A 27,889-nucleotide genomic window follows, 5' to 3' on the forward strand; every position below is an offset into this window, starting at 1 on the left:
GGAGAATGCATACAGTAATGAGATGCAACCGGAGGGTAAGTGAGTGAGTGACCGACCGAATGAGGGAGGAAATGGAATGGTTAGGGAGGGAATGAATGGATGGATGGATGGATGGATGGACGAGTAGATGGAAGGATGAATTAAAGAATGAATGAATGAATGAATGAATGAATGAATGAATGAATGAATGAGTGAATGAATGAAGAGGTATTGAGGCTGCCCTACCTGAAGCCGAAGCGCCAGTCTCCCGGCTGCTGCCGGGTGGGCGGACGGGCGGCTACTCCACACAGTACGGTAGACGCGGGCCGCTCCTCCTCGAGCCCCGCTCGCGCCTCCTCCTTCCCTCCCGCCCCCTCCTCGTCCTCCTCCTCCTTCGTCGCCCGCCCGCCGGCCGGCCGCCCGGACCCCAGTCCCCGGCGGGCGGGCAGAGGAGGCGGCCGCCCCGCTCTACTGCGCTGGCCCCGCCGCAGCCGCCCGGCGCGCAGCGATGCGCAGAGGGGCCGCGCCGCCCGGGGGCCGCCGCCGCCGCGCCGCACCATGAAGCTCCGCAGCAAGGCGGCGGCGCTGCTCCTGCTCGCGCTGGCCGCGCTGCTGCTCGCGCTGCTGTCTCTGCGCGCCGGCCGCGCCGAGCCCCCCGCGCCGCCCGCGCGCCCCGCGTCCGCCCCGCAGCGCCACCCCGCGCCGGCCCCCGCGCGCCTCCCGGGCCCGGGCGCCTTCCCGGGGGCCGGTCCGCGCGCTCGGCGGCGCCGGCCCCCGCGTCCGCGCCCCCGAGCCGGCCGCCGGGGCGCCGCGAGCCTGGAGAAGTTGGCGAGGTGAGTCGTGGCAGCCCCAGAATCCCCTCTGGGACCCGTGTCTCACTCCCTCAGCCGGTGCCGAGTCCAGGGGAGGCTTTGGGCTGGAGGGACGGACTCCCAAATTCACCCGCGGGCTGCCCACTTCTGTTTCTTGCTCCGCTGGAAAGTAAGAGCCACCTTCGTGGAGTCCTGTTGACAGCCCAGTGCTGTTGATCACGTACATTTTTGAAAGAGAAGTGTCAGGGAGGGTGGCTTATATATTACATTTCTTAACAGTCAGGGCAAGGCGTGTGTTTGCATTCTTGCAAACGTGCGCCCTTTGTTTAATCTTTCAAAAGCCATCACGATGCAAGAATGCTTTATCTAATTCTCATGTTTCACTGGAGGATTTTTTTTATATATATACCAAAAACTTAGATGTAATTCAGTTGGAAAAGTTACATGTTTACCGAAGACTAGCTGCCTCTCATTGAACCTTGAATCGCCCTGTGCTTAGAACAGAAGAGGCACTCGACCTAAGTTTATTAAAAAGTTTTCTTCTTGGAAGGAGCGTGGCGTGGCACGGGCAAAATAGAGTGACGGTTTCCCTGTTCCTCGTTGTGTTTCAGACTTAAGTACGGTCCAAGTGTCTTACAAGCAAAACATCTTAACCTTTGACATTATGTTTGATATTCTCTTTCTCTGCGTGGAGTTTAACCCGCCACAGCTTTTCATCTGAGCGTTTTATCTTTGTCCTCAGGGTTGCTGGACCGCCCCCAGGTTAGGGATTTGCGTTCATTTCCTTTGTTGTGGAGAGCTTTTTAACAATCCCCTTGCAGCGAGTCTGTTTCCTCTGCCCTTTGGAAGCTGGTGATGTTTGTAACTGCTGTTGCTGCGTCTGCGTGTGCTGGGCTCCTTAATTACTTGAAATGAGTTGAAGAATTCTTTTTGGCTGTAATGACTAAATCTGTTTTGCCGCTTTTACTGTAAGAGGAAAGACACAAAACGTCAAGAAGTAGCTGTGTCAGCTTTTGTTTCTCTTCTGCCTCATAATAAATGTACAGATGGGTAGTGACAAGTTTTAGAGGGGGAAAAAAACCCCCAATGATCTACAGAGTTGCTTTTAAGCCGTTAGAGCCATTTACGGCATTTTATGAATGTATGCATACTTTAAGGCTATATCTGTTAGGAACTGAGGTTTCTTAGAATGTATTATGTTAAGGTTCAACTGCAAGTTTACTATGATTTGTAGTGGATGGGACAACTTTTACATCAGTAATAATTGACACCATTTAACATAGCTAATAACCTTTTGCCAGGTACAGTGCTCACAGGGGTATGTAAAAATAGTCATTGTTGACATATACTGTGCATATATTAACCATGTCAACCACACGGCAACCCTATGACAGTGGTTCTCAAAGTGCAGTCTGAACCAACAGCAGCCGTGTCACCTGGAGCCTTGTTAGAAATGCAGATTCTCAGGCCCCACCCTAGCCCCATGAAATCAGAACCCCTTGGGATGAGGTCAGTAATCCGTGTTCTAACAAGCCCTCCTACTGTTTCTAACACACACCAGCGTTTGAGAGCCTGCTCTACGAAGTAGGCACTAATATCATCCCTATTTTACAGTTAAGGAAGGTAATGCACACAGTTCAGCCACCTGTTCAAGGTTCATAGATCACGTGTGATAGATAAGGATGAAGATCCAGGCAGCCTGGGCCCAGTACATTCTTACCTGCTATGCTGATGTCCTATGCTAACTAGTCTTGCCTGTGTGTCGTAAGTTTTTCTGAGATTTTTCTAAAGAAACATCATAGATTTTTACAGCGGTCTCATTCTTCAAGGTATTGGGAACATGGGACAGCATCTTCTTGTCTCTATCTGAACAAATTGGCTCTGACTAGGAAGAGATCATGAACAGAATCCAGATGGATGTTTTAGGAAAGGACTATTTCCATGAGCAGCAGTAGCTCCTGAAGCCATTTTTCTTTCTGAACATATCTCTTATATCATCATGGAAGTCATGGCCAACACCATAGGAATATAGAACAAAATTTAAAAACTCAGGGCAGAGTGGAAAACAAAAAAGCCACCAGAAGTCTCAAGCTCAAATGCATAAAGATAAAAGTCTAGTGTCCTCTGGAGAAGTTGACATTTTCTGGGATGTAATAACTTTTTTTTTTTTTTTTTTTTTTTTACTACCTGGACAGAAATGGCGACAGAAGATTCTGAGACACTGAGGGAGCAGAAGGAAAGATCTCTGCATGGGCTCCTTTATTGCTTTCCTAATCCTGCTTGGGTTAAATTTTTGTGGTTTAGAAGGAATTTCATTTTAGGGAGGGAAAAGAAAGCCTCGTGTTTTTAGAAATTGGGTGCTTTAATCTCGTTATGTGGCTAGAATCCAGAAGAGATGAAGGTTACGTGATCTCATTTCTCGGGCCTGGGGAGTAGTGAGAGCAAGCTTGCAGTTGGATGTGATACAGTCCACCACCTGCTGACCATCCGTGGACCCGGCTGCCTTGCCTCCCCCAGGGTACTGTTGGAAGTGAAGTTCTGCCACGTCAGCGCAGGAAACATAGCCCTCTCCTTCCACATCTTGTTTTCATTTTAGAGAAGTTTCCAGGGACTTGCCTAGTTAGCAGACAGACCCTACAATTTTATAACTAGTCATTTGTATGCAATCTGTCCTGCGGTGGCCTCTCCTCTCTATAAATATAAAGCCCGGAGGTAAGGTCTAAGCTTTTAGGTCAGGGGTGGGATCTGAAAATGGATACCACGATCTAAGTAGCAGTTCCAAGCACACAAGAGAAATGAAATCTTCCTTTTGTTTTGGTTTATTGGTGATTTATACCTGGCTGACTTCCATAGAAAATTTGAGATGACTTTCAGTAAAAAAAAAACATATATAATAAGGCCATTGAAATCATCATAAAAAATGAAAAGTCATAAAAAAGAGGAGGAGATAAGCACTGTTTGTCAAAAACTGAGCCACCATTGTTATGAGGATTAAGTATTAAATTTAGCTTTAAGCTTCCTGGCAGCCATGTCAAAAAGAGAATCACGATGGGCTACCTTATTTTCACTGAATGATAAGAGGAAGAGTTGCTCATGAGGGATGATTTGGTTTTCATGGAAATGAATTCCAAAAAGAATTTTACTGGAGAGTAAACTTTAGACGACTGTCTCTCCAGTTTGCTTCTGAAAACCTCCTCTGTGAGCCTACGTATGCTAAAGGCAGTTGAATAGCACTGCTAATCAGTGCAATGTAGAAAAGAATTTGGCATCTCGAGGCCAGAAAATTGGGTTCTAGTCCCCAAGCCATTTCACCTTAATTTCCTCATCTGTGAACTGAGCACATCAATCCAAAAGTTTTCCAAGATCTCTTCCAGCTCTGACATTTGATGATCCCGTGATGAGATCATCCAGTTTAGCTGTGAAATCCCAACAATGGCTCTTGCTAGGCCCTGTGTGCCCTCTCTTGCAAAATCAGTTTCTCATTTATTGGCTGTAGCCTAGAACCCTTACTGATTACTCAATCTCAACCCTCTCCTGAACTTTTTTCTTTTTATTCTTGCACTAGCCTGGATATTGCTGTTTTCTCTCTTAAAATATGGTTTCTACACTACTCTAAACTCTGCAGAGGTCCCCTGCCATTTTATTCTGCATTCAGCAAATGTTTATTGCACGTATATTCTGGACCAAGCACTCATTGTACAGTGGTGAAAGGAGTTGGTGCCCTCCCAGAATTTGGGAGGGATGGGGGCGGGGAGACAATAGAGAAACACGTTACCCTTGGCAGCCGCCCCAGCTGCCCCAGTGAGAGGAAGCATGTTTACTCGCTCGTCAAGAGACACCATTTCCTGCGGTTCCCTTTGGTGTCTGAGATAAGTCTTCTCAGAGGGTTCAAGCCTGAATAAAGGTCTCACTTAAGCAGCATGGTGTTACAGAGCAAAATGCCAACACTGCGGTGATCCTATAATTGTCTGGTAGCGCCACGACACATTGAAGGTACTGTCTGTGATATTCTGTACTGCTGAGTCTTGATTCTGTTCACATTCATTTTTGTGGATTGGTCCATGATTCCTCCTTGTATCGATCAGCAAGCCATTCTGGTTCAATCTCAAAATATATGCCCCCTCTTGGGGCACCTGGGTGGGCTCAATCAGTTAAGTGTCCAACTCTTGATTTGGGCTCAGGTCATGATCTCATGATTCGTGAGATGGAACCCCATGTTGGGCTCTGTGCTGAAAGTGCAGAGCCTGCTTGGGATTCTCTCCCCCTCCTCCTCCCCCACTTGTGCACACCCATTCTTTCTCTCAAACTAAATAAACCAAAAAAAAAAAAAATACCCCCACTCTCACCTTTTCTACTGCTGCCATGCTTACCACTGGCTTCTAACCACCATCTTTTACACGTGGACCTCCACAACAGCACAGGATCAGGTTGGCATCCCTCCACTCTAGCACCCTCTACAGTTTGTTTTCTGTACAGCTGCTGGGATAATGTTAAAGATGGCAGACCACATCAGGTCTTTGCTGGTGAAAGCCCTTCGGTGACAGACTTCTTGTCACCGTGAGAAAATTCAGTTTCTTAGTCCGGCCTTCAAGCCCTTGTCTGATTTCAGCCCCATTTAGGTCTCTGACATCATTTTCTACCACTCTGCTTCAGCCACACTAGCCTTCAGATACCCTCAGCTCATTCCTGCCTCAGCACTTTTTACTTGTTCTCTGTGCTGGAATATTCTTTGCTCACATCCTTGGGTTGCTAGCTTCCTTCTTTCAAACTATGCTTTCTTGTTTTCTTCTCAGACGGATCTTCCCAGCTGCTCTAGAAAAAAGGACCCTTCCCACCATTCTCTACACCCTTACCCTGGTTCGTGTTGTTGTTGTTTTATAGCTTGCGTTATTATATGACCATTCTATTTTATTTGCTCCTTCCCTACAATGTACACTTCATGTCTTATTAATCACTGCACCTTGCCACCTAGAACAGAGTGATCTCCTAGCAGGTACTCAATACATATTTGTCAAATGACCTAATGAATTAATTCAGCACCCACCTTGTGCCAGCACTAGGCTAAGATTTTACTTATATGAGTAAATTACATATTTAATAATGTTCAAAATAATCTCATAGTGAAGAACAATGAGAAGCATAGTGAGGATCTTTAATTATAAAGATCTTTAATTATAAAATCTTTAAAAGAGAGGGGTTCTTTTTTCTTAAAAAAATTTTTTTAAGTTTATTTATTTCTTTTTAATGTTTTTACTTATTTTTGAGACAGAGAGAGACAGAGCATGAGCAGGGGAGGGGCAGAGAGGGAGAGAGAAATCCCAAGCAGGCTCCATGCTGTCAGTGCAGAGCCCTATGCAGGGCTTAAACCCATGAACCCTGAGATCATGACCTGAGCAGAAATCAAGAGTTGGACATTTAACCAACTGAGCCACATGGGCTCTCCAATAGATGTTAATTGTTAGAGCAGTTTGGGATTTTTAGAAAAACTGAGAAAGTAGTACAGGGTTTCCCAATACCCTGCACCCAGTTTCCTCCATCATTAAAGCCTTACAGTAGTATATTATAATTAATGAATTAATAGTATACATTATTACTAGTGTTTCATTTTTTTTACATTTCCTTAGTTTTTATAGAATGTCCCTTTTCTGTTCCAGGGTCCCAGCCAGGATAGCACATGACATGTAGTTGTCATATGTCCTTAGGCTCCTCTTCATTGTGGCAGTTTCTCAGACTTTCCTTGTTTTTGGTGACCTTGAGAGTTTTGACGAGGTCAGATATTTTGTAGGATGCCCCACTATTGGAATGTGTCTAATGCTTCACTCATTATAGTACTAAGTTATGGGTTATTGGGAGGATAGCCGAGAGGTAAAGTACCATTTCCATCACATCATATCAAGTGTATATGCTATCGACATGATTTATGACTGCTATTATCGGCCTTCATCACCTGGGACAGGTGGTGTTTGTTTGTTCAGGTTTTTCTACTGGCAGCTTGCCCTTCCCCCCACTCCCTTTCTATACTGTGAAATTTAGAAGGAAGTTTCTGCATAGCCCACACACCTGAAGAGTGGGAAGCGATTCTCTCTCTCCCTCCTTGAAGGTAGAGTATCTATATAAATTATTTGAAATTGTCCTGCAGGGGAGATTTGATTCTTCTCCTCCATTTATTAATGTATTTAGTCATTATATCACTATGAGCCTGTGGATATTTATTTTATACTTTGAGTTACAAGCCAGTAGGACTATTTTGTTGCTGGAATTGTTTCTTTATTGGCCATCAGGAGCTCTTACAGTTGGCCTCTGTTCTTCTTTGACATAATCCCATTGGTGTGTTTTTGGTTTTTGTTTTCATTTCTACTTTTTTGAGCATTTCCTTACTCTCTGGCCCTACAGGATGCCCCAGGCTTGTCTTGTATATTTTTCTGCTTCATTTTTTGAATCAGCCATTTCTTCAAAGGGCCCTGATTCCTCTTATTGGAGCCTTGTATTCGAAACCAAGATCTGGGTATGAGGCATGCTAGTTGCTACTGGGATACCATTTCTTTTAGACCCTCACAGCTGACAGAGCAAAACATGTATGTGTTAATACTAGCCTACTTATTTACACATATATATATTTCCATATGTAAGCATCTCTGTGTTAAGGTAAACACTACTACCTGGACCATTATAGCTTCCTTCCCTTACCTGTTGGGGAGAGAGAATTTTTTTGGTTCCCAAGCCCCAGTTTTTTCACATCTCATTGACTTTGATTGGCTTAAATGCCTGTGGTATGGAGGAGGGACTGGAAAGGAGTGGAGGGGTAGGATAGGATTGACTACTTGACTGAAACCGAGCAAAACCCAACACCTGAGTTAGAGGTGAGGCCATGACCACCCAAACCACCTGGGGAAGGTGATATGGTAGATCTTATGATTGGCTCCAACCTATATTCCTCCCACCCCTTGCAGTTTGTGGGTGGACCATACATACCTCCAGGAGATGGTCTACGCCAGGCCCCACCACTTTCATGGTATGAACTGCATGTATCTAGGACTGAAACATTCAATAAATTCATTTCTTGGCAATGGTTATTGTTCCACAGGTGTTACCTGACCCTAGTTGACTGAATTGACGGACATATTTTATATTATTAGATGAAAGACTCCATGTGCTAGATATGGACAAGGAAATAGATAGTCCTAGTTACTACCATGATTCTTGTAGAACCACCTTTAGGATGAAGCCATCACTGTGAGCAGTAGAATAGAAAGGAGAATATGGATCCTTGAGGACATCGCTGAGTCCAAGAATCAGCGAATCCTGACTCCTGCCCTGTCTTGGGCCCTCTAGTTACATACTTTGGAGTTGAGGTTTCTGGCATTTTTATTCAAAGTCATCTTGCCCAAACCAGATGGTTCTTTAGATCAAAATCCGCTGCTGTTGATGGAGAGAAAGGGGAATGGTTGCAGGGAGCACATAGGATATAAACGTCCACCACACCGTAGAGCAACCATTTTGTGCCTTCAACCTTGTCCCAGTTGGCAGGTGATTCAGAGATAGGTTCTTGGGCCAAATTAGACCCTTTTTTAGGGATTTAAAAAATTGGAGCAGAGACAGTATAATGGCAAACTGTTTCTAGTGGCTAAGACTAAGGTATGAAATTCAGGATTGACAGCCATGTTTCTGCCATGTGGAGAAAGCTGGTGTGCACTGAGAGTACATGAACCCAAAGTGAGAAGCTACACAGAGCAATGGGGGTGAGGGGCGAGGCCTAATGTTGTTCCCAAGGCCAGCTTCTGCCCATTGCTGGCCATGTTGTTTCATCCCTTTCCTAGAATCCATGAATTGAGTTTCTGTCACTTACCACCAAGGAGTTCTGACTAATTTCGATACGTAGCTACTGCTTTTAACACCTTCACTAAGTTCAGTAAATAGTAGCTATAGTGACTCTTATCCCCATACACATTCACAGATGAGATTCTTTGGAAGAAAATTTGACAACAGATTTTGTTTTTCCCTTTGGAGATACCTCCCTTCACATGATCTCACTGCAAGAAAATAAAAGAATTATATATGTTATATATTTTACTACCATTTAAAATATTTCTTAGAAAAGAGAAAATAAGAGATTTCTGTTGAAGAGGAAATTCCTTTTGTGTTCCTTTCCAAATATTCCCCAGCACTTGATTTATTCCAGATCATGAAATTCTAAAAATTGCCCCTGGAAAGAGGAATTTCTTGACTTGATGCCTTTATTGGGACTCCTTGATTTTGTGCCAGCAAAGAGTGACTTTGATATATATGAAGGTGATGTTTTGATGTTTGCCCATGCCCCCCCCCCCACCTCTTTTGGCAACAGACAGACTGAAATGGTCTAGTAGAAATTCATCACGGTATAATTTAGAATCCAAGCTTTACATTAAGTAAGAGACAATGGAGAACACGACCCCTTTTCACAGGGAAGGAAACTGAAGTCCAAAGAGGTAAAATGATAATAATAATGTACATAAAGTACCTAGCACAGGGCTAGCTCATGGTGGCCGCTCAACAAATGACTCATTGTTCCAAGTACTGTTATTATCCACTGTTGTTTATTAGGCAGGAACTGAATCTTAACTAGACCCAGCTCACTGGCAGTCTAACTTTGAATTATTCCTCCTTGGCAAATCATGGCTTTCTCCTAAGTTCAATGATGAAATGAACTATCGCAGGTAGAATGCTGGCACAGTATGTAGCACGCAAGAAACTTTCAGCAAACGGGAGCTAGGGCTCAGATGCAGATTAGGGCAGGCTTTTCTTGGATTATGAATTGAGGAAATCAAGACTCAGCTTTCACATGTGATAAATAATATAGGGGCACCTGGGTGGCTCAATTGGTTAAGCATCTGCCTTCTGCTCGGGTCACGATCTTGTGGTTCGTGAGTTCGACTCCTGGATCCTCTGTCCCCCTGTCTCTGCCTCTCCTCTGCTCATGTTCATTCCCATTCTCTCTCTCTCTCTCTCTCTCTCTCTCTCATAAATAAACATAAAAAAAAATAATACACCAACCCCAGTCTTCTGATCCTCAGTAGAAGCTGAAGGAGTAGATTAGGGAGGATCATTTTGACTGCCTCTCGGGCAGTTGGACTGTTGATCTGGAGAGTGTCAAGCCTGGAATAGTGGCTCTCTGTAGCTTTGATGTCTCCTCAAGGGCAGGGAGCTATTGTTTGCCAGCTCAGAAAAGTGGAGGGTGAGTGAAGCGTTCACGTTCATGTGCATGGAAATTAGGAGGTTGTTCTCAGGGCACCCAAATGCAGAATTTTGTCCACTGTCGCTGCTATTCAAGGGGTCTGCCTCTCCAGTTGAGCTTGAAAAGGCTCTGCATTTTCCTCCCTCCAGTTTTGTGAGACTCACAAGGACCTCAGCCGTCTGGCTGCCAGCCTTAAAGTAACAAGCTCTGATGTTCGAGTATCAGATTTTACCCCTCAGGGAGAATGGGTTGTTAGGAATTCCTGCCTTATTTTTTTACTTTATTTTATTTTTCTTTTTTAGAGAGAGAGAGGGACTCTCAAGCAGGCTCCATGCTTAGCTTGGAGCTCGACACAGGGCTCAATCCCACGACCTTGGGATCATGACCTGAGTGGAAATCAAGAGTCTGACTGAACTACCCATGGGCCCCCAAATTGCTGGCTTAGAAGAAACACAAGAGAAGTTGGAAATACATTGGAAATTGGCATTTTAGAAGAAACATTTAGAGTTAAAAAGTGTACAAAAACTTCAAATCTGATCTGCAATAAGATAGAGTACTGATACTTAAAGTAATATGCTTTTTACTGCTCTGCCTAGCCTGTTTTTATCATGGATTTGAAATAGAGAAAAATAAAGGCTTCCTATACATTTCAAGTTATTTAACAATAACGATGATGGTAATAATTAATGTTTAATGAAGACTTAAAATATGCCATGCTGCTGTATGAAGCACTTCCACGCATTATTTCATTTCACCTTCCTAAAAGCCTATGAGGTACTATTACTGGATAGGTCAGAACACTTTCTGTTGCAAGAGTTAGAGTCTCAGCTCATCACCTTATACCACTTAGTCATAAAAGGGGGCTTACAGGATCAGTGCATGGGCGCCTTGGGTGGCTCAGTCATGTGAGCATCTGACTCTTGATTTCTGATCAGGTCATGGTCTCAGGGTCGTGGGTTTGAGCCCAAGTCAGGCTCTGCACGGAGCTTGGAGCCTGCTTGAGATTCATTCATTCTCTCTCTCCCTCTCTCTCTCTCTCTCCCCCTCCTCCCTCCGGCCAACCCTCCCCCACTCACATTCTTTCTCTCTCTGTCAAAAAAAATAAATAAACTCTCTTAAACTTAAAAAAAAAACCAAACCAACAGCTGTAAAGTGCAAAGGTTACAGGTGTATCCCGGATTTCTAGCCATCTTGCCTCTGTCTTCAATCTCTGCTGCCTTCTGTGTGGGCCACACCCTCACGTGGGTTTCTCCATTGGAGAATTCCAGCAGGTCTGGGCTTACCTTTTCCTCCTTCAGTCACTGCCAAGGGAAAAACTTCGTCCAACGAGAGTCCCAGAGTTGCCTCTATTGACCTGATATGGATCCCATGCATATCTGATTGTTGATGTCATTGCCTAGGGAGTGGATGAATCAGCCCCTCCAAACCTCATAGACCGAGAGCAGAAAAGGAATGGTTTCCCCAAAAGACAATTAAGGTGCTCTTATCAGAAAGAAACTCTTGGAAATGGATGCTAGTAAGAAACACCAAAACCAGAAGCGGATGTCCACTATAATCAGTATGCCCATTTTACAGATGTGGAAATTGAGGGTTAGAGGTGGTTAAAGCATTTGCCTGAGATGGAGCAGCCAAGAATTTGAAGCCAAGCCCATGTGCTTTTGAAGTCAAACTGCTTATCACCATGCTGTCCTTGGGAACAGATCTTGCAATTTGAGCTACTCGATTGCTTTCTAGAATCCCTTTGAAGAAGATCCTTTGATAAAGTCTCTCTTTATTTTCAAAGATTTTTCGTATTTGTAAGGGAAAAATAGGCTATAAAAATTATCCCTTAAAAATGTTTTAATACGTCAGGCTCTGGGCTGATGGCTCAGAGCCTGGAGCCTGTTTCCGATTCTGTGTCTCCCTCTCTCTCTGCCCCTCCCCCGTTCATGCTCTGTCTCTCTCTGTCCCAAAAATAAATAAACGTTGAAAAAAAAATATTTTAATGTATTTACGTAGTTATATATACACATTCACATATATTGAATGTAACTCTGGAAGGTTATTCCATTGTATGTTAACAGTGGTTATGGAATTGGAATTATACCCCCCCCCCTTTGGCTTGTCTGTATTTAAAATTTTTTCTGTGATGAATGTTTGCATTCCTTCTATAACTTACAAAATAAGTTAAAATATATAAATTATAAAAATTAAAAATCCCTTATTGGTCTGAGGCGTAGGAGGATGGAAATTAAATGGAGAGACCATTTCTCCTCCCCTTAAGTTGGTGTTTCATGTTCTTTTTTCGGAAATGGGCTAGAAGTGTCCATTTGCAGAATATGTAATTCTCATTCTTTTCCCTCGTATGTCACCAGCCATTTATTTATCTCAAACTAGCTCTGCTAGTTCATATTTTGCCATCTCAATAACAGCTTAATTTGAAAAGAAGAGGGAGGTGGAGAAATAGAATCTCCTGTGTGTCAGAAACAATCATAAGGGGAACAAATGAAATGAGAATTAGTCCAGGCAGTATCACAGATTTAGAGGGAGAGGAATATGTATAAATACATTTGTGCATGATGTCAGGTAATGGCGGATGCATGGGTTACGAAGGCAGAGTTGGTAAAGGTGTGCATTAGGCATCCTGCCCGGGGGGGCTGTGCATGGATGGGGTCTAAAATCCTACCCAAGCTCAGATCACTGAGTGTTGAGCCCTGAGTACAGATAAAGGGTTTATTTGCCCAGAGCAGGCTCCTTTTCTAGATCACTGGTGTATAGCTCCAAATAGAGCATAATGATGAAATGATTTTTTGAGAGAATCTCAAAAAAAAAAAAAAAAAAAGCTCCAGCTTTTCAAAGTCCAGCTTCCTGAGTCTGAATCCTTGCACTGCCACTTACTCACCATAAAGGAGGTATATGTGTCCAAGAGTTTCTAAAAGCAGACACGCACACATATAGACATATAGATAAGATTGACAACTTCAGGCTTTGAACATCTCCTATGTATTGGACCTAGACTTTGTTTAGGAGCATAGCCATATTTTAGATATCGTGATCCAAACTAAAAATATGCTATTCATAATTGAGCATACTTATCAAATAATTGTATTATGCACTGCCCCCCCCCCCAGCAGTTTTTTGGCACTGTGTACACACTATTCGTATAATAGCATGGCTTGAAGGCAAACGTCAGCTTCTCTGCCTATCGTGGAAGATTAATGATACTTGATTTAACTCCAAACCATGGGTCATTAAAAGTGATTTAACTGTTAGCACGGTCCTCAGCGTCATGTCTGGGTTTCTAAGTGAAGGCTGTACTCACAGCTCCAGCAGGGAAATTTTTTGTCAGGGGACGAACGTGTTCCCAGACCTGTGGTTTGCAGGGAACTTTATTAGTGCCTCTCACTGCCAACATGTAACGTGGATATAATTACCCATTACCAGACTCCTTCCAGGGGCTGAATCGAGGTGTTTCCACTTCTAACCTGCCACTCTGGCCTCATCTGCAGGCCTTCTGCAGGTTCCAAATAGCTATGGTTTCATCTGGAAGGATTCCGCTTGGGAGGGAATCTATTCTTCCCCTAGATGTGATTTCTTCAAATTCATCTTCTGCCCTTCCCCCACCCCCCAAATATTTCTATATTTCCTTCCCTCTTAAAACAAGTTACCAACAGCACGGTTTTAGACTGTATTTAAAATTTTTTTTCTTTCTAATGTTTATTTATTTACTTATTTTTGAGAGACAGAGAGAAACAGAATGTCAGTGAGGGAGAGGCAGAGAGAGAGGGAGACACGGAATCCAAAGCAGGCTCCAGGCTCTGAGCTGTCAGCACCAAGCCCGACAAGGGGCTCGAACCCACAAACCACGAGATCATGATGTGAGCAGAAGTTGGATGCCCAATCAATGAGGCACCCCTGTGCCCCAGACTGTATTTTAAAGAACTAGGATTTTCTGCGAAGCTTCCACAGCTTGTCTGTATCACAGCATCAGGTTTATCTGAGTTAATTTAGCTTGTCAGTTCAGGAGAAGCCTTGGTAAGAGAGGTAGCAAGAGACAGCAGGAAAGAGGGTCTGAGTGCAACCAATTACTTGCTTTAATAATTCAGTGTGTTTTGCAGTAATAGGCTACAAAGTAAATAGTGCTACACATAAGTGCCGTATTTCATTATTTATACACTCCAGAAATTGAAGTTTAATTAAGTCACACTCCTGAGACTTTTAACGATTAAGGAGACGCCTTGTGTCGGACAGTGTGAAGCTGGTGAGGCAGCTCTCCCTCTGAGCCTTCTCTGAATATCATTTTTCGTTTGTACAGGGAGGGGTTGAGCCAGGACAGTTGAGGCAATGTTTTCCAAACTGCAGGCAATCCCACATCAGAGCCATCATTCTTATAATATGGCTCTACTACCATTGCTAACCTGAAACATTAAAAAAAAAAATTGTCATTAAACATCAGTGATTTATTTACTTAATTAATAGCTTGATAGCGATACAATCCAAATACCCTTTCAAGGTGTACAAGACAGTGGTTTTTAGTTTATTTGCAGAGTCGTGCAACCATGACCACATCTAATTTCAGAATATGTTCTTCACCCAAAGAAGAATCCCTGCACCCAGTAAGCAATCAGTCCACATTTGCCTCTTCCCCTAGTCCCTGGTAAGCACTAATCTGCTTTATGTCTCTATGGATTTTCCTCTTGTGGACTTTTCCTGTGTATGGAATCATCAATATGCGGTCTGCTGTATTTCCGCAAGGTTCACACTTGTTTAAGGTTCATCCATGCTATAGTTACGTCACCACTTCATTCCTTTAATTGGCAAATCATTTTCCATTTTATGGATATGCCACCTTCTGTTTGTCCGTTCATCAGTTGGTGGACTTTTGGGTTAGACTCTTTGGATATTATGAATAATGCTGCTGTGAACCCTTGTATACAAGTTTGCGTGTGGATGTATGTTTTCATTTCTCTAGGGTAGATACGTAGGACTGGAATGGTCAGGTCACATGGTGGCTCTGCGTTTAGCCTTCTGCAGCACTGGGGAACTGTTTTCCAAAGTGGCTGCACCATTTTACAGCCCCACTAGCAGTGCGTGAGGGTTTTAATTTCTGCACATTCTAAGTTTATTCATTTATTTTTGAGAGAGAGGTGGGGCAGAACCCAGTGTGAGGCTCACCATCGGTGAGATCATGACCTGAGCCAAAATCAAGAGTTGAGCGCTTAACTGACTGAACCGCCCAGGCACCCTCTTAGTGTATTTATTTTAGGGGAAACTTTTCTATCGCGGCCATGGATTGTCGGCAGTAACGTAAATAAGAAATAATCATCAAAGGAGACACTGAGAAGATGAAACAACCTTGCGCATTTCTAACTTGGCCGTTGAAGGTTCTGTATCTGAGTTCTGCTGTCTTTTTAATTGAAAGGGAGGATTAGGCAACATTAGAAAGGTGTTCAAGACATGTTAGCACCAAGTTGAGACTCTCTCATTGACATTGTTGAGAAACAACCGGAAGTGGAATAGCTTTCTCACTCAGAGACTCAGAGTGATTTGATGCGGTGTCTTAATGATAATTGTAACTGACGCATCACCCTCTAGAACATGCGGAATTTGGAGGCACAGATGCCGTATGCAAACCCATCTCATCGTGTTTCCACAGTCGGCTCCATGATTATGTCATACAAATACTCAGAGGTGTAGGGGATCGTGTTTGTTATGTTTGGGGGGGGGTTGTTTTTTCTCATGGTATGGTGTTTTCTAATAACTCTTGGGTAAATTTGAGAAACTGTCAAGGTTACTACATTCTTGATAGGATGATGACCCACTAATGTCATTTCTGGGAATGTGGTCAAAGGACATAATGAAAAGAAGAAAACAGTCTGTTGGCACACACACGTTTAGTGTCAGACTTTTTTTTTAAATACGGCAGAACAGTTGGAAACACCCAACAAAAGGGAAATGCTGATAAGCTATGGTGTTTTAGTTGGAGGGAATAGTAGAGAGGCAGTGAAAATGATGGTTCTAAAGACTTAAAAGTGACAAGAAGAATAAAAATCAGATGAGAAACAGAATATAAAATTGAAAACAAAAAAAAATTGAACGCATACTATTAATATAGCTGTAAAAATATGTATTCAGTGGAATAAAGACCAGGATATAACATGAAAAAGTAGTCATATAGGGCAAGATCCTTTTTCATTTACCAACTTTAATGTTTCAACACATATGTTTTATATTTTTTAGCTGGAAGTGTACATTGTGTATTTTTTTCTGATCTTTTTTATTTTTTTTATTATCAGTTTTTTTTTTTAATGTTTATTTATTTTTGAGACAGAGAGAGACAGAGCATGAACGGGGGAGGGGCAGAGAGAGAGGGAGACACAGAATCGGAAGCAGGCTCCAGGCTCTGAGCCTTCAGCCCAGAGCCCGACACGGGGCTCGAACTCAAGGACCGAGAGATCATGACCTGAGCTGAATTCAGACACTTAACAACCGACTGAGCCACTCAGGCATCCCTATTCTGATCATTTTTTTAAAGATAGATATTTTTTGTTTACTTACATGGCCTCATTTTGATGGTATATAATGTGCCCTTGATATAAATTAAAAGGAAAGAATTTGTAACCACCAGCTGAGATAAGATTTTGGAAGAAAATAAGCAAAAACCGTGACAGAGAGTAAAAGGGAGGGTGTTCCCTTGATGAGGTAGTCAGGGAAGCTCATCCTGCTATTTAAAAGAAAAGGAGGATCTGTGCAAAGGGAAGAATATTCCAGGCGGAGGACACAGTTTGTTGTAAAGGTCCAGGATGTGAGCATAGCACTGGGTGTCTCAGGTAGAAAGAAGGAAAGGTGGTGGGTGCAGAGGTCATGAAACACAAGGGTCAGGAGGCTTGAGCATCTTCTGAACAGTGGGTGAAGTCCTCAAGAATGCTAGCAGGGATTGGTGGGGGGAGGAATTCTGTGAGTGAGGAGCTAAGTCTCAGGAAGCTGGGAGATGCCAGCAAGAAAAAGGTAGAAGAGTTTTCATCCACAGACTTCACTCTGAAGACACGTGCCGTGTCTGGGTGTAGCAGTGAGAAACAAGGAGGACACCAGTCCTCTTATTGCCCCGGGGGCTCCCGGGGCAGGGGAGGAAGAGCAGCCTCCACTTGGGGGTTCTGCCGGGGGGGGGGGGGGGGGGTGGCATCCTCACAAAGCGGCCATGTTTTCATTGTCAAGATGCGAAGAGAATTCCCTGAGGAAAAGCTGAGCATAGAGTGGGTTTTCCTGAGGGCCTGGAGGGAGAGTTTGGGAGAGAAAGGGGAGGTGACAGGTCAGCTCAGATCTTTGGTTCTTGGCTATAGCTGAACTGTGGGTGGTTGTGGTACAACTGTGTTAATAAGCAAGCTCCAGGATCTCTCCCAAGCCCCACTGATTCGGAATCTCTGTGGTGTGGAGGTTTGCATATTAACAGGCACCTAGCATGACTATAATGTGCAGCTGGGTAGGGAATCCCCTGCGCTAGATGCTAATTGGTATCTCTTCCAGCTATAAAACTGTAAGAAGGATGAGCCTTTGGATCAGGGCCCTAGCACTGAGCAACAAGGAAGAAATGGATTCAGTGAGCATTTCAAAAGCTGACTCAAGGTGAGAATATGAAAGAGGTGGCGCTAGTCAAAGGGGGTTGGAAACATTTTTTTTTTAATTTTTTTTTTCAACGTTTTTTATTTATTTTTGGGACAGAGAGAGACAGAGCATGAACGGGGGAGGGGCAGAGAGAGAGGGAGACACAGAATCGGAAACAGGCTCCAGGCTCTGAGCCATCAGCCCAGAGCCTGACGCGGGGCTCGAACTCCCGGACCGCGAGATCGTGACCTGGCTGAAGTCGGACGCTTAACCGACTGCGCCACCCAGGCGCCCCATCCATGTGGCTTAAGTGAAAGGAAATGTATTAGCTTAAGAATCGAACTGTATCCAGTTATGGTCAGTGGCACCTGGACGCAAGTATTCAAGTAATGCCAGCAGACATGTGACCCCACCCCACCCCCATCACCTTTTGGCTCTGCTTTCTACTGTGTTGACTCCCATTCGGGTTCTACCAGTGTGGTGGCCAAGATGGGTACCATCACTTCCCGCCTTAGCTGGAAGTTCCTCAAAATCCTGGACAGCAAGTGTCTACTCCAGTCTCCTTTTATAAAGTATAAATAAGAACATAGTTAGGCATCCGTCAGAACAGTGTTCCAGTTCTCTATCACCCATTCCCTGCCCAAACTCTGTAATTCAAGGCGTTAAGGAGTTTTAGGTTCATAGACTGGACTTGCTTGATCCTCAAAGGTCTCAAGTGACATCGGAGAGGTACTGAGTGCGTCATTGGTAGGAGCTGGTGAAAGGCACACCATTTCAGTGCCCTTAAACTTGACTATTCATTGTGATCACGTGACAGAAATGCTTACTACCTGAAGCCTGAGATTTTTAATGTAATGTGAGAAGTAAGAGAGTGGGGGCAGCAAAGGTCTCGTTAAATCCCAACCACTGATACTTGACCTGCCACCAGGAGAGGCCTTTATTTTTCTTTTTTAATACCTGTCACCAGACACCAAGAAAGATTGCAGTCCCTAGCCCCTGCTTTTTGTACTGTGCAGTCCCAAATTATGGAAATCTGCAGAGAGTAGCCTGTAGGTTGCAGAGGAGGGCAAGCTTTTTTTAATTAAAAAAAAAATTGTCTGGACACCTGGCTCAGTTGTTTAAGTGTCTGACTTCGGCCTGGGTCATGATCTCACTGTTCGTGAGTTCGAGCCCTATGTCGGGCTCTGTGCTGACAGCTCAGAGCCTGGAGCCTGCTTTGGATTCTGTCTCTCTCTCTCTCTCTCTCTCTCTGTGCCCCTCCCCTGCTCGTGCTCTATCTCTCCCTGTCTCTCAAAAATAATAAACATTAAAAAAAATTGTCAAATAGTTTGGGCATACAAAATAATACAGATAATAACATAATGAATTTCTGTGTACCTAGCACTCATCTTAAGAAATAAAAATTTAGGGGCACCTGGGGGCTCAGTCGGTAGAGCATCTGACTCTTGATACCTGCTGAAGTCATTGTGTGATTGAGCCCCATGTTGGGCTCTGCACTGACAGCCTGGAGCCCGCTTGGCATTCTCTCTCTCCCTCTCTCTGCTCCTCCCCTGCTCTTGCTTTCTCTCTCTCACTCTCAGAATGAAGAAATAAACTTAAAAAAATTTAAATCCCCAGAGATAACCACCATCCTGCATCTGATGTTTATCATCCTCCCATATGTTTACTTTTACTACACGAGTCTGTGAACAACACAGAGTGCTACTTTGCTTGCTTTCAATCTTCATCTAAGGTATTATTCTTTTGAAAGTTGCTTTTTCCCTCTTTGGCCTTATGTGGATATGTGACATTCTGGTTTGTTCATTTTCACTGCTATGTAGTATTCCTCTTAAGCACATTACATATATTCATGTTCTCCTTTGCATGGACAGCAACGTTATTTTTAGTTCTTCACTATTACAAACCGGGCTGCTGTGAACATTGTTGAATGGGTCTTGTGTAAATGTAAAAGATTTCTTTAGGTTACATATGTAGGTGTAGGACTACAGGGCTGGAGGGTGTATGTGCATCTTCATTCCTCCTAGACATTCCCAAATGGTTGTCCAAAATGTTTGGGTCAGCTTATACTGCCCCTGGTTCTTTCTGAGCTGTCCCCCACACTCATATCCACTCCAAAGCTTGGATGATCCAACGTTTATTTTATTCCTTAATTTTTGCCAATCTGAAAATAAAATGGAATCGCTTTATTGTTTACATTTGTATTTCCCTGATTACTAATGTCAAAGCCTTTGTTCAAGCAGAAGCTCAATATGTAAAGCTAAACTGGACAGAGTTATTTGGAACAGGGCAGTATTTCATATTTAAGGTAGCTATGCTATTACATTGACTGTTTTCGAACCTTTGGATGATACCTGTGCTCCTAAATGTGGAGCATAATTTCAAGGAAACGAGTTTGCGTTGAATCTTATCAGTAGCATATTTTGGCCAGTCTTTTGCATGATTTGTAACTGACTGTGATTTTAGCATTATCTGTGACACAGCCTTCCGATCCTTTTACATAAGTTAATTGGGAGCTGGCTTTAATAGTAGGTATGAAAACCCACCCACAGGGCTCAGGAAGGGAAGACATCAGAGTCCTTATTGCAGGGGTCCTTGAATTTACCAGACATGCTCCTGATTTTGTATCTTTGCTCTCACTGTCTCCTCTGCCTGGAATGCTCCTCACCCAGAAATGCCCATGACTCACATCCTCACCTCCTTCAAGTTGTCGTCAGATCTCACCATCTTAGTGAGTACATTCCCAGCTTTGCACTGCATAAAAATATCTACCAGCCCATCGGCCACTCCTGTATCCCTCCCTGTTCAAGGGTATACCTCCTTCATAGTCCTTATAGCCAGATAACTTTCTATATAAGCTATTTAGTTACTATTTGCTTTGAGTGCTACTTCCTTCTTTGTATTTCCCCTACCACGTTGACAATGTAATTTCTTCAAGGGCAGGCATCTATGTCCGTTTTGTTCACTGCTGTCTTCCTGGTACCTAAAACAGTGCCTGGCACATGGTAGGTACTCAGTATAGATTTGTTGGTTAATAAATGGTCTGAAGTTAGCAAGAAAAAGAGCAGAGGGGAAAATTTCTGAGAGACACACACAGAGAGAAAGAGAGAGAGAGAATACGTGTGCCAAGACCTGGAGACAACTCAGCAGTCTGCTGACCAGAAGTGAAAATGGATGGAAAGTATGAATATGTGACTGTGGCCACGGTTATGAAGGGCTGTCCACCGAGGCTGGAGGTGCTGGAGGCAGTTGCTAGAGATGTAAATAGGAGCCATGATCATCACTTTGGACTCAATCTTGAGGGCAGTCAGGAGCCCTTACCTTATTTTAATCAAAAGAATAACACAATACTAATTGCATTTTAGAAGAACTTCACTCTGGTGCCAACAAGAAGAAATCAGAGGGTGGGAGTTAAGGATAAGACTGGAGGCAGGTGGACCATCTAGGGAGCTGACAGGGCAATCGAAGAGAGAGAAGATGGTGGCCTCATCAGGTAGCAGGAGGAGGACGAAGAAAAGAGGACAACATTGGGAGATGCTTAGGACATCTCTAGTGTCTTCCTGTGATCCCTGAAGTCAGTGGAATCTGAGTGTCTCTCGGCATCTGGACTTCATTGAGCTTCCCCTGAGCATGCTCGTAAGTAACTGAATTGGAAAGATGTCTGGAGTGCCCCACCCACATCTTCACCTCTCCTCTTGATGAAAGAAATCTGGAGCAAGACTTCCATTATTCAGCAGAGCAGTGGATAATGGAGCAGTGCGCTGATTGGACTCGAAGCTTTTGGAAGGAAGGTAGCATTCCTCGTCCAAGTTTCCCTGGCCTCCAACTCTTTTGTGCAAGTAAATTAGTTTCATTTGTCTCAGGGCACCTTTTCCAGGCCAACTCCTTCCAACTTGCCTGCGAATGTCTCTCAGTGGTGTGTTTGAGGCTTGGCTGCGTCTCCTTGTCTGGAACAAATCTTTTATTACAAGGAAATAGCTGGATGATGATTCTAGACTCTTGGACCCTATTCCCCTCTCAGCTGTTGACTCAGTATCTGATACCTTGGTAATTTTCAGCTCAACCTGCCTCCTCTCCTGCCTGTTTCTCATTAATACGACTTACATGCTGGAGGCTGAATTTCAAGTCTGCCACCTCAGGAATCTTGAGCGAGACAGTTAGGATTAACACCTGTTTCTTCAAGACTTTCCGAGGATGTGATGGAGGCACATATGTTCTTTTCTTTGCTCACCTCCTGGACTCGCATGGTTTTCCTTTGGTGCGGTGGTCATGCATTCCACCGCAACCTAAAACCATCCAGATGATGGAAGTATCATGTTGCTCGTTTCACATGGGAAAGCCACGACCCACCCTTGTCTTGTTCATGTTGCGTTCAAATCTAATTTGCGTGGCCTCTCTGAGTGTGAGCACCACAACCCCTGTGTCAGCTGTTGAAGCTTAGCAATGCTATTTCCAAACATGGGCCATTCGGCAGGCAGCAGGCACTCGACAGCTGAGTGGGGCAGAAAAAGTCTCAGACACCTAAGGCAGGCCAAACAGTGACTCATGCTGCTATTGCCAGGATAAATATGGGAATAAATGGTATTTTTCTCTAAGCAGGAAGAATTGTCAAAATGCTTATCACTTTATAAAATATAACAGATTGTGCCTGTTCATGTTTTGAAATGTTCCAACTATTCACTAGCTGGGTTGTTTTGTTTTGTTTTTTTTGTTTTTTTGTTTTTTATGGGTTTAGTAATAGCTTTAACTTGTTTTTCCTCTTCCTAGGAGGCCTGGAGAACTCAGGAGTTTCCAGGCTGTGCTGCCTCCAGAGCTCTGGATCCACTTGGCCGTGGTGGCCTGTGGCAATCGGCTGGAGGAGACACTGGTCATGCTCAAATCAGCTGTACTCTTTAGCCACAGGAAGATCCAGTTCCACATCTTCACAGAAGACTCTCTGAAGCCCGAGTTTGAGAAGCAGGTGAATGTGTATAAATGGCAGCACCATATTCCTGAGTGCAGACAGACTGCATTTTGGGAAATGCATATCCTGGTTGCTAATGTATTTCTGCTGTGGACTCAGCTGTGTGGCCATAAACTCTTGACTGTCAGCCTTACTGTTCTTACTTATAATGCGGGGATCATTACACTTGCCTTACAGAGATACTGTAAGGGTTCTATGTGATGATGCCCTTGAAGCCCAGGGCTTGAGCCTCTGGTGTCGTTAACATTGTTCTTATTTGGGGGACAGGTAGCTTTTTAAAAAAATCTATTTATATATGTTTTTTGAATGACAAGTAATAGATGTTCATTAAAATAAATTCAAATGATACAGATGTTATGAATTAAAAGGTACGAGTCCTTGCTACCCTCAGTCTCACATAAGATACTATCAGAGTTAACGATTTTGAGTTATTTTTCCATATTTTTTCATGTGCAGATGTGTATGTGTGTGTGTGTATGTATGTATCTGTGTGAGTATATGTATATGTGTGTTCATGTGTATTTGTATATATAAACATCTGCATGTTTGGGGAGCTATTCCTGCCCATGGGTCCTATCCCTGTGCTTTAATAAAGTCACCTTTTGGCACTGAAAAAAAATTAAACATCTACATGTTTAACACATGCAATTGTATGTGCCTGGATTCAAGTGTGTTTCTTTTACAAAATCAAAGTTATTCTCTATGTGTTGTTCTGGAACTTGCTTTTCCCCCCTTAAAACCATATTGTCAGCATCATTCCAGGTCAGGACTCAAACCTTCTTACCTCTTCTCTTCTGGTGGCTGAACAGTATTTTGTTGTATATCTGGATCCTTGTTTATTTGACTTTTCCTATAGTGAGGAACAAGTAATGATTTTTTACCAGTACACAAGGAGAGCTTTGGAACCACCTCTTGTCCTCAGTCTAGGTACATGTGTGACTTTGCAGACCAAACTTTGCTTTGTCTCGGAAGTTTTCTCTTGTGGTAAGGCCTCGAGTACTGGGAGAGTGAGACCCTGTTTTGCTCTGTGTCTATTGACTGGGGTCAAAGCAGGGCGGCCTCCTGTCGCCAGGTTGGCCGCACTAATGAGAAATGCCAGAGAGGCATGTTGAGCAGAGAAAGGCTAATAACAGAAAGCTAGAAAACATGTTAGGTTTCCTAAAGAAAAATATCATCTTGACATCCTCACCAAGGGAAGCCAAAGAACAAATAGTCTTGAAGCTTTGAAATTGATTGGAAACTGCCTTGAAAAAGATCTGAGTCAAAGGAAGGGGTCAAAGGAACACACGTGGTTAGCTGCTCTGAAGCTGTGGGGACAGGAGATGGTGATGATGGTGATGGTGATGGTGATTATCATCTATCAAGGGCTTCTGATTTGTGATGTATTCTTCTTTAACCCTTACGGGAAGGTAGCACTCCTGTTTCTGTTTTGCACACAGATCATCGAGGCATAGAGAGTGTTAGTGGTTTGCTCATCAGGTGTCAGTTCAAGGTCACAGACTCAAAGCTCTGTGAGCCTAACCACTGTACCGTACTCCATCTCAAGCTAGTAGGCAGAAGACTCAAATGCAAACCTCACCTCCACTGTGTACCTGCTGCTTGATCTCCAGCAAGCCTGGTGGCCTTTTAGAGCTTCAGCTTCCCTGTTTGTAACTTGAAGCTAGTAGCATTGATCAAAAGAGCTAAGGTATCTGGAATCCGGATAGGCTAGGTCAGGCTGCTGTAACACCTCCTGAAAAGCTCAGAGACTTGCCTTGTGCCTGCTACATGTTTCACACAGGCACTCAGGTCTGGGACCGAAGATGACAAAGACTGTTCATGCTCTTTTTTTTTTTTAAGTATATATATATTTTTTTAGTAATCCCTATACCCAACGTGGGGCTCAAACTCACAACCCTGAGATCAAGAGTCTTATGCTCTTCTGACTGAGCCAGGCAGATGCTCCAAGACTATTCATGCTTTGAGTTGCACCTGCTGGAACATTTGGCATCTAAAGTTCTTGGGATGCCATACAGGAAAGAGAGAGACAAGTGCTTCATGACTATGCGTTTCACTCCCTCAGCTTGACAGCTATGTGAGTCTTTTCTGCTCACATGTAACTGCCCAGAAGCAGTCACGAGGCTCACCCAGCGGCAAGGGGCTGAGAAGTGCTCAGTGTGCAGGAAGGGAGGATAAACTAGCTGTGGGCAAACTCTAGCAATGTCTTACACAATATCCATCTAATAAGTATTTCTTGAGTACCCACTGTGTGCTAGAGGCTGGGACATGAGACGGAGCAGAACAAACTAGACTTGAACTTAAAAAAGATGAGGGGAAGGAAGATGCGTGTATGTACAATTATGTATATGGGGCAGACTGTGTTTTCCAGAGAAGCCCCAGCACCCCCACCTTGTGTTACTCACATCTTCCTGTGCTTCCCTCCTTCACTGACCCAGGATTGGCCTCTGTGACCAGCAGCATAGGGAGGATGTGACGCAACATCAGTTCTGAAGTTAGGATTTATTTATTTATTTATTTATTCATTTAATTTATTTTATTTTATTTTATTTTAATTTTTTTCAACGTTTATTTATTTTTCGGACAGAGAGAGACAGAGCATGAACGGGGGAGGGGCAGAGAGAGAGGGAGACACAGAATCGGAAACAGGCTCCAGGCTCCGAGCCATCAGCCCAGAGCCCGACGCGGGGCTCGAACTCACGGACCGCGAGATCGTGACCTGGCTGAAGTCGGATGCTTAACCGACTGCGCCACCCAGGCGCCCCTAATTTATTTTTTTTAATACATTTTTAATGTTTATTTTTGAGACAGAGAGAGACAGAGCATCAGTGGGGGTGGGGCACAGAGCGAGGGAGACACAGAGTCCAAAGCAGGCTCCAGGCTCTGAGCTTCAGCACAGAGCCCGACGCAGGGCTCAAACCCACAAACAGTGAGATCATGACCTGAGCCGAAGTCGGACACTTAACCAACTGAGCCACTCGGGGCCCCTGAAATTAGGTTTTAAAAGGCACTGCGCTTTCTGTCTTGGTCACATTCACTTTCCCCTTGGGTCACTTGCCGTGGGGTAAGCCACTTTCATGTCAGAGCAGTCCTTGTAGAGGTCGACATGATAAGGATTGAAACTGCTTGTAACACACGAGTGAGCTTGGAAATGGAAGGTCCCGCCCCATGAAGCCTTCAGATGACTATAGCCCCAGTCACAACTTGGACTGCACTCTCATGAGCCGCCCAAGCCAGAACAGCCCAGCTTACAGAATTTTGACTCTAAGAAACTACATGAGAGAATACGTTTTTGTGGTTTTGAACTACTAAGTTTTGGGGATAACTTGTTATAAGATAATAGCTAATGCATACACATCTACTTATGTCTTACATATGTATGTATGTATAAAAGAGAGTATGCTAATGTAATATTCAGGTGACATTTGAGGCTAGGACATGGAAAGGATACAGCTTCTGCCTCACTCTTTCTTGGGTTACCTGCCCCAGGAACCTGGCCAACATGTGAGGAAGCCCAAACTAGTCCATACAGAGGGCTCGTGTGGAGAGACCTGCTCAGAGAGAAGCTGAGGTCCCCAGCACGTAGCTAGCCTCCACTGCCAGGCATGTGAGTGGACCAGATTTCAGATTCTAGCCTCCAGCCTTTAAAGTTCCTAGCCGAGGCCACAGACATCATACAGCAGTTTAAGCCATCCTTCTGTGCCTTGTCCGAACACCTGAGCCGTGGAATCTGGAACATAATAAATGGTTGTTTTACACTGCTAAGTTGGGGGGTAATTTGCCATGAGCCATAGTAATGGGCACATTATAAATTAGGAACTGACTTGCATGGGAAAATTATTGAATTTGAAAAATCATTTGAATTGCTCTGATGACTTTATTCCTTTGATGGCTCATTTCCTCAGGTCTTTGTCAGACCAGTGAAGCTCAACTAACAAAGGAAATTGTACTAGGGTGCTAAAAGACAGGCAGAGCATATGGCCTCATCCCTTTCTCTTCCATGCAAGGATTATGGTGCCAGTTTAGATAAAAAAAACTTGTCTCCTATGTAAGTTACAGAACTTCTCTCACTCACAATTTCTTCACCTGTATCAAAGGGCAAATGAATCTTACTGTAGAGCATACTTGAGAGGCTGACTCAGATCATCTATTTATTCTTTCATTCCACGAAGATTCTTTGGAGTATCTCCAGTATGTTGGGCACTTTGTTAGCTCTGAAGTAGTAGATTAGCAGCGGTTAGGCTGTGTGAAGCCACAGGAGATGCCGGTGTGCAGGGGCAAGTTACGCCTCCCTCCTTGAAAGTGTCCCTTACAAAACCAAGGCATTGTGGGAATATCCAGTTTCTTGTGATAACTTCTGGCGAAGCTCAGGGCCATATATCTTAGGGCAAAACACAAAACAAAGTGCCAGTTGATATCATGACTCCTCTAGAAGCTGTTTTATGGGTGAATTCTATATTTAAGTAGACCTTAAAAAATAATTTTTTAAGCTGTGTGAGTCCAGTAAGTCTGGTGATATTTACCAAGTATAATATAGATACTTAATATTTTGGAGTTTCATTTGGTCTTGTCATCTCCCAATATAGAAGCTGAAAATGCCAGCTGGTTGATTTCCTTGCCTCTCTAGGCAACTCGCGAATCAGACGTGTGCTTTAGGCTTGGCTCATCTGTCAGGAAAAAGTGGGACCCGGAAGTGGGGATAACCACCGTTGCATTCTGGTGATAGGTAGGGCCAGTGGGATGGCAGCCTTCTTTGTGGGTGTGGTATGTGGTTCTGCCACGGGAATACGTGTCAGCAGGAACTTTCAGTGGCTGGAGTTGAAATACATGCATTGATTTAAATGTAAAAGGACTGAACAGTCCAGTTAAAAGACATAGATTGGCAAAGGTAGATAAACCCTTCTAGAAGGTAGGATCCTAAAGATCAAGGAATCAAGGAAAGCAACAGACCATGGGACCTTCCCATTCCCCTTCCAGGGCTGATTTTGGGCTGTTGTGCCGTCGCACAGTTGTGCTGAGTGTTTGTGCCCGGTGTCCGTTCTGATGTGTCAGTGCAGTTGTGCTGGGTATTTGTGCCTGGTTGTGGCTTCTCATTGGTCAGTGGCCTTCATAAATCAGTTATTAAATCCTTTATCACTCTTCCTCTTTCTCATTCTGAGATTTCCCTCCCATATATCCATCTCAAAATTGCAAAGTTATTCATTTTTAAGTTTATTTATTTATTTTGAGAGAGAGTGTGTGCACAGTGTGTGTAAGCTGAGGAGGGGCAGAGAGAGAGAATCACAAGCAGGCTCTAGGGAGCCCATCATGGGGCTTGAACTCATGAACCATGAGATCATGACCTGAGCT

At 43.8% G+C, this 27,889-nt stretch overlaps 1 protein-coding gene across 1 annotated transcript in view; it reads left to right on the forward strand.

Annotated features, from left to right (window-relative positions):
- Positions 1 to 412: 412 nt before the first annotated feature.
- Positions 413 to 27,889, forward strand: part of GXYLT2 (glucoside xylosyltransferase 2) — a 92,387-nt gene continuing 64,910 nt past the window's right edge. The window contains exons 1-2 of the mRNA XM_047850381.1: positions 413 to 812; positions 22,348 to 22,540. Coding sequence (XP_047706337.1) covers positions 538 to 812; positions 22,348 to 22,540 — 468 coding nt within the window. The 5' untranslated portion in view covers positions 413 to 537. The remainder of the gene's footprint in view (positions 813 to 22,347; positions 22,541 to 27,889) is intronic.

Source organism: Prionailurus viverrinus, chromosome A2, assembly GCF_022837055.1.
Source record: "Prionailurus viverrinus isolate Anna chromosome A2, UM_Priviv_1.0, whole genome shotgun sequence".
Classification (NCBI taxonomy): domain Eukaryota; kingdom Metazoa; phylum Chordata; class Mammalia; order Carnivora; family Felidae; genus Prionailurus; species Prionailurus viverrinus.